Source organism: Sinocyclocheilus grahami, unplaced genomic scaffold, assembly GCF_001515645.1.
Source record: "Sinocyclocheilus grahami isolate Dianchi unplaced genomic scaffold, SAMN03320097.WGS_v1.1 scaffold327.1, whole genome shotgun sequence".
Classification (NCBI taxonomy): Eukaryota; Metazoa; Chordata; class Actinopteri; order Cypriniformes; family Cyprinidae; genus Sinocyclocheilus; species Sinocyclocheilus grahami.
The window spans coordinates 1,111,314-1,125,773 of NW_015505506.1; the positions used below are offsets into that span (position 1 = coordinate 1,111,314).

The window sequence follows — 14,460 nt, forward strand, 5'->3', positions numbered from 1 at the left end:
ATTTAATTAATTATTAATTAATGCATTTAGCAGACGCTTTTATCCAAAGTGACTTAGTGCATTCAGGCTATGAATTTTTTACCAGTATGTGTTCCCTGGGAATTGAACGCACAACCTTTTGCGCAGCTAATGCAATGCTCTACCACTGAGCCACAGGAACACTATATATATTGTGTATATATATATATATATATATGCAAATTCTCCATGTGAATGCCATCTGATGCAGTTCACGTTATATTATATATTAATAATATGAAAGTAGGTTCGCTTATTAGCATTATTCAGAATATATTTCCTTGTTATACTTTCAGACAAATAAATACGAGATTTGAGTCCACTTACAAGGCCAGGGACACCTCACATGTCAAGATAAATTGAGACAAAAATGCTATACCACTTTGCACAATAACTGTTTGCTTTACTTAAAGGGCCATTTTTGGAATGTTATTTCTCCCTTATATTTTAAATTGTTTTACAGCTTAAAAAAGCTGTTTAGTTTGAGAATTTGATTAAAAATGTGTGTAAATATTTCACTCGTGCCTTCAAGAGTTTAAAAACAGGTCAGAGTCCATTGACAAGGCCAGAGACCGTGTAAAAGCAAAGAGAAATTTTCTTTTTAATTCAGTTGACTATTTTGTTGTTAGAAAAACACAGAGATGACACCTACAGTATAATGATTTAATGCTTTGTGCATTAGTTCAGTTGCACACACATGAGTTGCTTGGGACAGTGCAGATAATATAAGCCAACCTGCAGTCTAAGTGTCTTTGCTGTTACTCATTTTACAAGTGTTTGCAGGGGTGTAAAAGACTAAAGTAATTTTACTGGATCACTGTACTTAAGTATTGTTTTGGGGGATTTCAACTTGAAAAGTACTCGTTACATTTTTATTTTTTCTTACAGACATTAAATGTGGTAAACGGAAGCTCAAAGGTGCAAGAACCAATGAGGGTTGTCTTCACGCATCAAACACACACGCCTCAGCTTCAGTTGTAACTTTCATCAGGGAAATTTCTGGCTTACCAAGAAACGTTGGTAATCAAATCTGAGGAAGCATACTGAGCTAGCAAAGTTGCTATTGATTATTTTTGTTTGTTTTGTTATAGCCAATAACTGTCTGTGTAGTATATTTGCTGAATGCACAACATTTGCTCACCCTCAAGTCTTTTCCTTACACACACTGATCGTTTCGCTTAAGACGACATTGATTCATTAACAGGGGTTGTATGGATTACCGTTGTGTTCATGTGTTCAGTTTTTAAGGTATCATCTTGGGACGTCCTGTACAGTGCATTATATCCGTACAGATAGATTATTCTTTCTAAAGATCTTTCTTTGTGTTCATTTGAAGTAGAAGTCTCATATACATATGTCTGACAAAACATTTTGCATTGAGAAGATGATTCCATATGAAGGATCAAGACTCTTTTAATTGAGTACAATTTTCACTCGGTTCACTCAGTCGCAATCGGTCCATAGTCTGTTTGGTGAACCGGTGCAGAGCCAGGGTGGGAAGATGAAGCTACCCAGAGTTTGTTAGAGTCCACACCCACTCACTTTCACTTAAGAATAATATTTTAGTACTTTTAACTCGTCTCTCTTCACATCCCGATAGCAATCACTAAGTTAAGAGATCTAAATGTATTTTCATATCATCTGTAGTAGGTGTGGGACCATAAAATGTTCGTTCCAATCATATTTTTCTGTCCGATAGGCTGTCCTAACTCCCTGTCAACGTATATATTTGCATATTTTAATAAGTCATCAGCACGTTCATTACGCTATTGCAGACCGAGTGTGAATGGAAGGCATTAATTATTATTGTAATATTAAGAGCTTTGTACTGTAATGTTTTCTCACCGTTGAATGAGAAATGAGCTAATCTGACAGCGTTGCATTCAATCCACCACCAACACCATCTCTCATCGTGTCGCTGGTTAGCCTCTGCTCTGCCGGTGCGCAGTCATGTGTTTTGCAGGAGGCTTTGGAGAGTGATTTGCAGGGAGGGTGGGATCTTATGCTTTCAGAGTTAGATTTCTATTGCTAGCCTTTCTGAAATCGCCTACCCTACCTTTAAGTATAATGTGAGCTCTTTTAATTGAGTACAATTTTCACTCGGTTCACTCAGTCGCAATCGGTCCATAGTCTGTTTGGTGAACCGGTGCAGAGCCAGGCTGTGAAGATGAAGCTACCCAGAGTTTGTTAGAGTCCACACCCACTCACTTTCACTTAAGAATAATATTTTAGTACTTTTAACTCGTCTCTCTTCACATCCCGATAGCAATCACTAAGTTAAGAGATCTAAATGTATTTTCATATCATCTGTAGTAGGTGTGGGACCATAAAATGTTCATTCCAATCATATTTTTCTGTCCGAGGATTACGATAGGCTGTCCTAACTCCCTGTCAACGTATATATTTGCATATTTTAATAAGTCATCAGCACGTTCATTACGCTATTGCAGACCGAGTGTGAATGGAAGGCATTAATTATTATTGTAATATTAAGAGCTTTGTACTGTAAAGTTTTCTCACCGTTGAATGAGAAATGAGCTAATCTGACAGCGTTGCATTCAATCCACCACCAACACCATCTCTCATCGTGTCGCTGGTTAGCCTCTGCTCTGCCGGTGCGTGGTCATGTGTTTTGCAGGAGGCTTTGGAGAGTGATTTGCAGGGAGGGTGGGATCTTATGCTTTCAGAGTTAGATTTCTATTGCTAGCCTTTCTGAAATCGCCTACCCTACCTTTAAGTATAATGTGACTCCTTTAAGGTTTCTATTCATGTATTCACTTGCTTTAAGAACCTAAAAGGACATGTTTCATAGTCTTTTGCTGCTTTACAGGTGTGGAAATCAGAAAGATCACAGACGCCCATACTCCGTCCAGTCGCACAGTCAACAACACGCTGTACTACATTCTGTCGACCTCCACAGCGCCCCTCCTGGATCAGAGTCTGACCGCAGAAGAGCACGAACGCCTGGAGTCCAGTCTGAACTACGCCGACCACTGCTTCAGCGGCCACGCCACCATGCACGCCGAGAACCTGTGGCCGGAGCGCCTGACCAACGTGGCTCAGATCCTGCAGCTGGTGAATCTCTGGAACCTGACCTTCCAGAAGAGAGGATGCAAGGTCCTCGTGGCAGCAGGCACTCACGGTATGATGCAAGGCATGGTCCTGAGTTTCGGCGGTCTGCAGTTCACCGAAAACCACCTTCAGTTCCAAGCCGACCCGGATGTTCTTCACAACAGCTACTCTTTGAGGGGCATCCATTACAATAAAGACCTTATTAACCTGGCCGTGCTGCAGGACGCTGAGGGCAAGCCCTTCCTGCATGTGTCCGTCAAGCCTCAGGAGAAACCCGTGAAGCTGTACGCCTGCGAGGCCGGCTGCATGAACGAGCCTGTGGAGCTGACCTCGGAGCTGCGAGGCCACACGTTTCCGGTGATGGTGACCCAGCCCATCACGCCTCTGCTGTACATCTCCACTGATCTCACTCACCTGCAAGACCTGAGACACACGATCCACGTCAAGGCCATCTTGGCTCACGAGGACCACATGGCCAAGCAGTACCCAGGCCTGCCCTTCCTCTTCTGGTTCAGCGTGGCGTCCCTCATCACGCTTTTCCACCTCTTCCTCTTCAAACTCATCTACAATGAGTACTGTGGGCCAGGAGCCAAGCCGCTCTTCAGGAGTAAGGTATAGCCAAAGACACGTGAAGACGAGCCGTTTTTGGGGGTGGGAACTGTGGTGTGTGTGAATCTGCTCTCCCTCTTTTCCTCTTGCTCTCATTATGCGCAACTCTCAAATTCTGCCTTGCAAGATATTTTTATCTCTGGAAACTAAGTGACGATAATTGGTTTGGGTAACCCATCAAACTGCTTTAATTGGAGGCTCTGGTGTGCTGGAAATAGTTGTCTGCAATCTTCAGTTTGGGTGTTCTTTCTCTATGAACCTCTTGATGAACTGAAAGCACCAGTGCTCTAAAGACACTATTCAGTGAGCTCAGTTTTTTCCTTGCAGTCTGACACAATTAGAACTGATTTGTGTCCAAAAAAGTAAGAAAGAATATTTATTTTGTTTTATATGAAATGCTATTCCGCTTTGCAGAATAACCATTGAAGGACGGTTTTTTGAATGTAATTTATCTCGTGACTTTCAGCAGACTTTCCCATCTTTTATATGTAGTTTTACAGCTCAAGAAAGTCGGTTTCGAGTATTTATTTCAATTTTTTTGATGGGATTGTAGCAGGTGAGGAGTCAAATTTTATTTGATCTGAAATTCGTGTGTAAACATTTCACTGGTGCCTTCAAGTCTTTCTTCTTCCAAGTTGGTTTAAGGGGTTTTGTTTCTTTGAAATCTGCTTTCTGCAAAGTCTTTTTTCTTTGTTTTTACAATCTGGGGGTCTTATGCAGGGGTCTTATGTTTCATCTAAATGTGCTTTTTGAACTTTGAATATCTTGTTTTTGGTTTGGTGAGATGAAATTTCCATTTCAATTTGAACCCAAATGCATCAAGTTTTTTTCATTGATCACATTCATCCACCATAAAGTCATTTATGTCAGAAGGTAATGTCAGTACTGATGGTGGTTTTTGGTGACATTCTTGTCAGCAGGTAACATAAACTGATAGCAGTCATCAAAAACAAGTTCATTTCACCACAAAATTATAAAAAGAAAATAAGAAATTACATTTTGCTTAAAAATTAAGCCTTTTGAAAGACCATTGGGAAACCTTTACAATATAATTATTTTAATTGTATTAGAAATTTAAATGTATTGTATTACAGTATTTTTCTTTGACATTTTGCTTAAAAATTAAGCCTTTTGAAAGACCATTGGGAAACCTTTACAATATAATTATTTTTATTGTATTAGAAATTTAAATGTATTGTATTACAGTATTTTTCTTTACGGCAATGCCGTAAAAGATATACAGCACTGATCATCTAATAAAAATCAAAACTGACAATAATAGGAATTTCACAATAAGGCTTCATTTTCATGTGCAAAATGTTTATTTTTATAAATATAAATGTCCCCAGACGTTTTTTTTAAACGGGTTTAGGTGTTGATATATGAAAGGGCATGCGTATGTCAGATTTAATCATCTGAATGAATCATGTCGGTTCACTGTTTAGAGCACAAAATGAGACGGGACAGTTGAAAAGGCACTACTTATTATTAAACATGTATCACTCTTGTAATGTTTAAGTAGGCAAATACAGTTTCACACGATCTGATGTGTATTCATATCATTTCTGCATATGCACTAATACCACTACTACTCCGTTAGACCTCTGCCATCAGTTATGAATACCTAAGTTACACCAGCTCACAGAAAAAGCTCCATTTATTATTTACGTGTTATTGTTAATGTGAAGCTTCTGCATTCTTTGCCGTGTGGGTCTCAAAAGTTATTTTTTTCAGTTTTGTATTTGTTTGAATTCTGATGTGTTTTTATTAAATTAACAAAACAAGAGTTAGACAACATGCTGTTACTGTGACGTTCATTCACAATGATTTGAAAAGGTTGACACAATCTGGGGTCATACGGTAAAACCTGTTAAGTAGCATTAGTGATGTGAAATGAGTACATCATATGAGTTGCCTTAAAATGTGTCTCCTAAGGCGTCTTTACACTGCCAAGTTAAGGCTGCTCTGTGCCTGCTCAAATTTTGTGTAAAGGTGCAATGCCCTGCAGTTAAGCCTGCTCTGACCCTCCTCAGCTGATAGTATCACAGCATACAGTTGAAATTGCTGTGGAAATGCAATTATGCCTCCTCTGAGCAGCATTAAACAGTCTGTGTAAAGACACCTAAATGCCACTTCAGAAGCACTTCTGTGCCCTGATTTGACGCCAATATGTAAAAGTGCTGATTGTACACAGGTTGTAAAAAAAGGTTATTTTCCAATGATTACAAAAGTGCACAGACATTGTAAAGGTTGTAGGAGTGAACTGTTTTATACTCTGGGGTTGCTGGAGCTCCAGATAAGATTTTACATGCAAAAAAATCAAACAAATAATTTCTCGAAGACAGTTAGCACAGGTGTGATGTAGTAAGTAGAAGACCTTACTCCATCTTTGTCAACGCTTCCTTCATCATCATCTTCATCACTGGAATGAGGACAGTCTACCTGGACAAGCAGGAGCTAAAATGTGATTATTTCACCACTAGAGGACGATGTGCACTGTGGTGAGTAGATGTAGCTCACCTGTTCAACATAACATATTAACCTTCCCTTGAGGATGTATTGAACAGGTACGGGGGAACATATGGTTCTTAGCTCCACATGCTTTTATTGTAAATGTTGTTTGTTCATTAAATTAACCAGTCAAGAAATGGACATCGCTTTGTAGACATTGTTTATTCCAACCTGAGTCAACAACAATTACCCCCCTGCCATGGCTTATAGCAGGGATCCACTTTCCTGCACAGTTTAGCTCTAACCCTAATCAAACACACCTGAGCATGCTAATCAATGTCTTCAGGATCATTAGAAAATCACAGGTAGGTGAGTTTGAGTAGGGTTGGAGTTAAACTCTGTAGCGCATTGGCCCTCCAGGGCAAGATTTGAGGAACCTTGGCTTATAGGAAAGCCACTTCATACCCATTACTTCTTTATTTGGCTTCTGCAAAAGCAGAAACCCACATGTAAAGAAAAATTCTGTTTACAGTGTTTACTTCTGATTTATCATTCAGAAGTAGAAGAATCCTTATGAACATTAGTAATAGAAATAGTTCACTTAAAAACTGTAAAAATGCTACCGTAAAATGGGTTAATAATAATATTAAGAGGCACACTGACTGGCAAACTGTAATAAATGTTTTAATTGGGAAAATTATTTAGAGATGCCATTATTTCTGGCATGGATGGACAAAAACGTTTAAATTAGCCTAGGGTGGAGCTAGGACGGGCCTTTTCACTCTGTATGTCACTTTAATTGTAAACAATAATAATAAAAACATTAAAACCTACAAAATATTAATATGATTAAGCATGTAGCCTAATGCCTATATTTAATTCTAGGCTACAAGTATAAACAGTTGTATTACTGGGGGAGGAGTCAATTATCCTACACTCAGGTACTGCGCGAATTAGCGAAGAGCGCAGTCATAATGGAAAGCTATTTGATTTCAAATGCTGCGTCCCAGTTCACATACTATATGTCCTAAATAATATTCAAAATTAGTATTAGTGTCACAAATCTTAGTATATTGAAATGAGGATCCCAAAGGTACCCAGATGGCTCTAGTGGAAATTCGAAATGCAGATCCGTGCACAATCTAACGGCTAATGTTGCCCACAACCCATTGCGTGGTTGGATGTGGATTCGATTACAACTACAAGTGTGCTGCACAAGTCCTGAAAAGTGAAGCTAAAAGGTTTTGATCGCCCCAAGGTGGCTGGACCCAGTATAGGTCATAAACCCCGTCCTCTCCATGTAATCTAATGGGATGTGAGACAAACTAAATAAATAAATTACACTTCAAATAATTTTTTTCAAAAGATGGTTTTTGTCATTTTATGACGTTTTTATCACACTGATGTAAGTTCAAGTGTCTGTTTTTTAAAATAAGTTTGGTTTGGTAAGACACAACCAACAAATGCACTCAGCAGCACTGTCATCGGAAATCACCCTTAACAGATGAAAGGATAGTATGACAAAGATATCGCTTTCCTCAGCAGACATTCAAACTAATGTTTTATATATGAGATTGAGCTGAAGACTGAATGCTGGATCAGATGCAGGTAATCACACTCGCTCAGTCCATCTCTCTCTCATAATACTCTGCATAATACACAGCTTTTAATACAGTAAGACAATAAGCTTTTAATGCAAAAAAAAGCTTTTAAGCAACTTAACGTTCCTTCGTTACTAGTCCTAAAGTGACGTTTTCGAATTAGTAACGGATCTTGAGCTCAGCTGTTAAACTGTCAAACTGAGATTTGAATCTGTGGCGAAAGGAAGTAGTTCTGCACAAAAGAAGGTTTTTAAAGAAACTCCGTTGTTGTTTCTTATGTATTTACCCACTCGTGCTGTCAAACTGTTGTATAAATGCAATATCACACTCGTAGCAGTGCAATATTGGTGTATATCAGCACGGCTGTGATTATCTACTGCTGAATCACAGCCGTGCTGATATACAGCCATATTGCACTGCTACTGGTGTGATATTGCTCATAAATATATATACAGTGGGGAAAAAAAGTATTTAGTCAGCCACCAATTGTGCAAGTTCTCCCACTTAAAAAGATGAGAGAGGCCTGTAATTTTCATCATAGGTATACCTCAACTATGAGAGACAAAATGAGAAAAAAAATCCAGAAAATCACATTGTAGGATTTTTAAAGAATTTATTTGCAAATTATGGTGGAAAATAAGTATTTGGTCAATCTCAATACTTTGTTATATACCCTTTGTTGGCAATGACAGAGGTCAAATGTTTTCTGTAAGTCTTCACAAGGTTTTCACACACTGTTGCTGGTATTTTGGCCCATTCCTCCATGCAGATCTCCTCTAGAGCAGTAATGTTTTGGGGCTGTCGCTGGGCAACACGGATTTTCAATAGTCACGATTTCAATCATTGTGTTCTTGTTAGCAATGGTTACCTCCAAAGAAACACATGCAGCCATCATCGCTTTGCATCAAAATGGCCTCACATGCAAGGAAATTGCTACAAAGAATATTGCACCTGAAAGAACCATTTACCGGATCATCAAGAACTTCAAGGAGAGAGGTTCGACTGCAGTGAAGAAGTCTTCAGGACGTCCCAGAGTGTCCAGCAAACGCCAGGACCGTCTCCTCCTGAGGAGTCAGCTACGGATTCATGTCACCAGCAGTGCAGAGCTTGCTCGGGAATGGCAGCAGGTTTGGTGTGAGAGCATCTGCACACACAGTGAGGCAAAGACTTTTGGACAACGGCCTGGTGTCAAGAAGGGCAGCAAAGAAGCCACTTCTCTCCAAGAAAAACGTCAAGGACAGACTGAAATTCTGCAGGAAGTACAAGGATTGGACAGCAGAAGATTGGTGCAAAGTTATTTTCTCTGATGAATCTCCCTTCCGACTGCTAGGGACATCTGGAAAATTGATTGTTTCGAGAAGAAAAGGTGAACGCTACCATGAGTCCTTTAACGTGCCAACAGTGAAGCATCCTGAGGCCATCCATGTGTGGGGTTGCTTTTCAACCAAGGGAGTGGGCTCTCTCATAATTCTGCCCAAAAACACTTCCATGAATAAAGAATGGTATCAAAACGTCCTGCAAGAGCGACTTCTTCCAACGATCCATGAGCAATTTGGTGATGATCCGTGCATTTTCCAGCATGATGGAGCACCATGTCACAAAGCAAGAGTGATAAAGAAGAAGCTTGAAGATCAGTGCATTGAAATTTTGGATCCGTGGCCAGGCAACTTCCCAGATCTCAATCCCATAGAGCACCTGTGGTCAGTCCTCAAAAGGCGAGTGGACAAGCAGAAGCCCACAAATTGTGATCAACTCCGAAAACTAATAAGGCAAGAATGGATTGCCATCAGTCAGGACTTGGCCCAGAAGCTAATATCCAGCATGCCAGAGCGAACTGCAGAGGTTATGAAGAACAAGGGTCAACACTGTAAATATTGACTCATTATATTTTTTTGCCAATAAAAACCTTTAAAACTTATGATATGCTTATCATTGTTTTTCAGTATACCATAGAAAGATGTGGAATAATGTTGCAAAACACAAAATTTGTCACTGCCAAAACTTTTGCCCATGACTGTAGGTATCTCAATTACATGTTTAACAAAAAGTGGCCCACTTTACTTGTGTTTACCCTAATGAAACGATCTACACTCTTGCGTTCTTCATGCCCACTTGTGCATATTTGGGCCAAATAAAGGAAATACGTCATATACTGTAGATAGACAAGTGCTCAAGTAGAAATACCACAAGTGTAGTTATTAATTTCTTTTTATTAAAAGCAAAAAAGAATCAGCGATCAATGAAGAGCAAAGATAAAAACTTATCGTATTAATTTTTCTTTTCTAGAGTGTAAATTGCTGGAGCTCAAATAGTGAAAATGGATTCACTAAATGTAGAAGAACTTTCTTGTCTTGTATGTCATGAAATCTTCAAAGCTCCTGTTCTATTATCATGTGGTCACCATGTCTGTAAAGAGAAAGTCTTCAACAGTTGTGGAGAACCAAGGAAACTCAGGAGTGTCCTGTCAGTGGGAGAACATCCTCAAAAAATCCTTCCTGTAATCCTGTGTTAAAAACGTTGTGCAAGTCATTCCTGAAGGAGAGAAATGAGAGGCGTTCTCCTGGGTCTGAGGAGATCTGCAGTTTACACGGTGAGGAACTCAAGCTCCTCTGTCTGGAGGACAATGAGCCTGCGTGTTCAGTGTGCAGAGATTCACAGAAATACACCAATCAAACATTCAGAACCATCAGTGAAGTTGTTCAATCATATAAGGTAAGACAGCTTTACATACGAGTATAAACTTATGTATTAGTGATCACATTACAGAAATCTCTGGTGTCTTATAGATTTTCACTTAAAATTCTAGGAGGAGCTCAATACAGTAATGAAGTCCTTACAAGAGAAGCTTAAACAGAGAGAAAACCTTAAAAGAGAGTTTGAGAAAACATTTCAATTTCTCAAGGTGAGGATTGATTCTTCTGACATATTTACATGACTAAATATTGATTAGAATAACTGAACTGATTTGTCGGATATAATTACATGTTCCTTTATTGACTGTAACACAAAACATGTTGGGTTTCCATGTCTTACAGGGACTTTCCATAGACATCATTTTTTTTATACTGTACGCAGTGTATATTCTATCCCCTAACTCTAATAACCCTACCCCTAAACACAACCCTCACAGAAAAATTTTGGCATTTTTACATTTTCAAAATAAGACAATATCTTATGACAAATCTAGTATGAAAAAAAAGTAAATCGTGCGCACAAATTACTAATTCGTTCCCTCATTTTAAGTAAATTGTGTGCACAAAATAATAATTTGTTTAAAAAATAATAATCTTCCTGTTTGCATTCTCATAAACCTGTTTCTTTTATGTTATGTTATGTTATGGTTACATTTTCAAAATAAGACAATATCTTATGACAAATCTAGTATGAAAAAAAAGTAAATCGTGCGCACAAATTACTAATTCGTTCCCTCATTTTAAGTAAATTGTGTGCACAAAATAATAATTTGTTTAAAAAATAATAATCTTCCTGTTTGCATTCTCATAAACCTGTTTCTTTTATGTTATGTTATGTTATGGACAGAGACCTTTTAACTGGGTTTTATTTTGAGTTGGGAATGAGTTATAGAGACTTTCTCAAAAGCCTTGCTGCGGTGCATGGAATCATTGTAAGTGAGAGGCATCTACATCGGTTATGAGAATGCGGACAGGAAATACAACAAATTAATATTTCATGCGCACGATTTACTTAAAACAAGGAAACAAATTATTATATAGAGCGCACAATTTACTTAAAATCGAGGGAACGAAATTGTATTGCATGCACGATTTAGTAAACCGAGGGAACAAATTAGATTTACTTTTTTCCCCTGCATGTCATGTGTGGGGCTACATTAAAAAAATACTAGTATTACTTGTGGGGATACTTCATCCTCAAAACATGGTGTTTACCTGGACCACACATACAGTCATTGTCACAAATCAAGCCTCTGTGGCTCCCTCCGATCACCACCAGAGGGAACCGTCACCGGAGTACTAACTGTTCTTAAGGACTTCAGTTCCCATCACCCCATGCCTGAACAGGTGCTTATCATCATCATGACTATTTAAGCGGTGCCTACCTTACCCTCGTTGCGAAGTCTTGTTTTTGCTACTGCTGACATTTCTGAGCGTTAATACCTTGTTTGATTACCTGTTGCCTACCTGGATTGTTTAGACCTGTCTGATCGGTCGCTGCTTGCTTCTTTGACCTTGCTCTGTTTTTGGATTTACTCTCTCCTCTGTCTGCCGCCTGCCTCGACCCTTTGCATGGACTCTGGTTATGATTCTGCCTTGCCTACGTTACCCCTGTATACTGTTGACTGAACTTTGCCTGTCTGGTTGTTCATAAAGCTGCACATGGATCCCAACATCACTGAATCATCATTACAGAAGACTTCGCCACAAGTCGATCCAGCGGCTTTCTATCACTTCACCGCGAAGGTAACCGCTCAAGCGTCAGTATTGGCTTCTCAGCAACAACAGCTCAACCGACTTACCTCACTCACAGAGGAGCTGGTAACACCTTAAAAGAGAGTTTGAGAAAACATTTCAATTTCTCAAGGTGAGGATTGATTCTTCTGACATATTTACATGACTAAATATTGATTAGAATAACTGAACTGATTTGTCGGATATAATTACATGTTCCTTTATTGACTGTAACACAAAACATGTTGGGTTTCCATGTCTTACAGGGACTTTCCATAGACATCATTTTTTTTATACTGTACGCAGTGTATATTCTATCCCCTAACTCTAATAACCCTACCCCTAAACACAACCCTCACAGAAAAATTTTGGCATTTTTACATTTTCAAAATAAGACAATATCTTATGACAAATCTAGTATGAAAAAAAAGTAAATCGTGCGCACAAATTACTAATTCGTTCCCTCATTTTAAGTAAATTGTGTGCACAAAATAATAATTTGTTTAAAAAATAATAATCTTCCTGTTTGCATTCTCATAAACCTGTTTCTTTTATGTTATGTTATGTTATGTTATGGACAGAGACCTTTTAACTGGGTTTTATTTTGAGTTGGGAATGAGTTATAGAGACTTTCTCAAAAGCCTTGCTGCGGTGCATGGAATCATTGTAAGTGAGAGGCATCTACATCGGTTATGAGAATGCGGACAGGAAATACAACAAATTAATATTTCATGCGCACGATTTACTTAAAACAAGGAAACAAATTATTATATAGAGCGCACAATTTACTTAAAATCGAGGGAACGAAATTGTATTGCATGCACGATTTAGTAAACCGAGGGAACAAATTAGATTTACTTTTTTCCCCTGCATGTCATGTGTGGGGCTACATTAAAAAAATACTAGTATTACTTGTGGGGATACTTCATCCTCAAAACATGGTGTTTACCTGGACCACACATACAGTCATTGTCACAAATCAAGCCTCTGTGGCTCCCTCCGATCACCACCAGAGGGAACCGTCACCGGAGTACTAACTGTTCTTAAGGACTTCAGTTCCCATCACCCCATGCCTGAACAGGTGCTTATCATCATCATGACTATTTAAGCGGTGCCTACCTTACCCTCGTTGCGAAGTCTTGTTTTTGCTACTGCTGACATTTCTGAGCGTTAATACCTTGTTTGATTACCTGTTGCCTACCTGGATTGTTTAGACCTGTCTGATCGGTCGCTGCTTGCTTCTTTGACCTTGCTCTGTTTTTGGATTTACTCTCTCCTCTGTCTGCCGCCTGCCTCGACCCAAGGTAACCGCTCAAGCGTCAGTATTGGCTTCTCAGCAACAACAGCTCAACCGACTTACCTCACTCACAGAGGAGCTGGTAACTACTGTGCGAGCTCTGCGGATACCACCACCCGAGGAGAGCTCTCCGCCGTTTAACCCACCTCCACACGCTCCGGCAACGGCTGCCGTCACCACCAGCCCTCGCTTGGCATTTCCAGAAAAGTTTGATGGATCACCCACGAAGTGTAAGGGGTTTCTGCTCCAATGCTCGATGTTCGTTAATCAACAGCCTATGCTATACCCCACGGACAGTAGTCGCATTGCCTTTGTTTGTTCGCTCCTAACTGGTAGGGCGTTGGATTGGGCCACGGCGGTGTGGAGTGAGGACCGCATCATTTTCCCCTCATTTACCAGTTTCATTCAATGCTTCAAGGAGGTGTTCGAACACCCCGAGGGTGGCAAAGAGGTAGGCGAGCAGTTATTATCCCTCCGTCAAGGAAGAAGTTCAGCAGCTGACTACGCACTATCCTTCCGCACGCTCGCTGCTCAGACAGGGTGGTTGGATGATCCCCTCAAGCTCCTCTTCCGCAAGGGACTCAATGCTGACCTACAATCTGAACTGGCCTGCCGTGATGAGGACCTCACTTCTCTTCGGCTCCCATGGTTATGAGGCATCTACCACCTGAGACTGAAGCGATGCAGATCGGTTATACTCATCTCAGTGCGGAGGAGCATTCTTCTCCCGCAAACTCCGCTCCACAGAGCAGAACTACGATGTGGGCAATCGAGAACTCCTCGCTATGAAGGCAGCTTTGGAGGAGTGGCGCAATTGGCTCAAGGGAGCTAAACACCCATTTACAGTGCTGACTGATCATCCCAACCTGGAGTACTTGAGATCTGCCAAGAGACTCAATCACAGTCAGGCAAGATGGTCTTTATTCTTTACACGATTCAACTTCACTGTGACATACCGCCCAGGCACTCAGAACACGAAGGCAGA

General features: G+C 39.9%; 1 protein-coding gene across 1 annotated transcript in view; it reads left to right on the forward strand.

Moving 5' to 3' along the window:
* Positions 1-4,727, forward strand: part of LOC107602448 (uncharacterized protein KIAA2013 homolog) — a 5,103-nt gene extending 376 nt beyond the window's left edge. The window contains exon 2 of the mRNA XM_016294941.1: positions 2,807-4,727. Coding sequence (XP_016150427.1) covers positions 2,807-3,708 — 902 coding nt within the window. The 3' untranslated portion in view covers positions 3,709-4,727. The remainder of the gene's footprint in view (positions 1-2,806) is intronic.
* Positions 4,728-14,460: the final 9,733 nt, after the last annotated feature.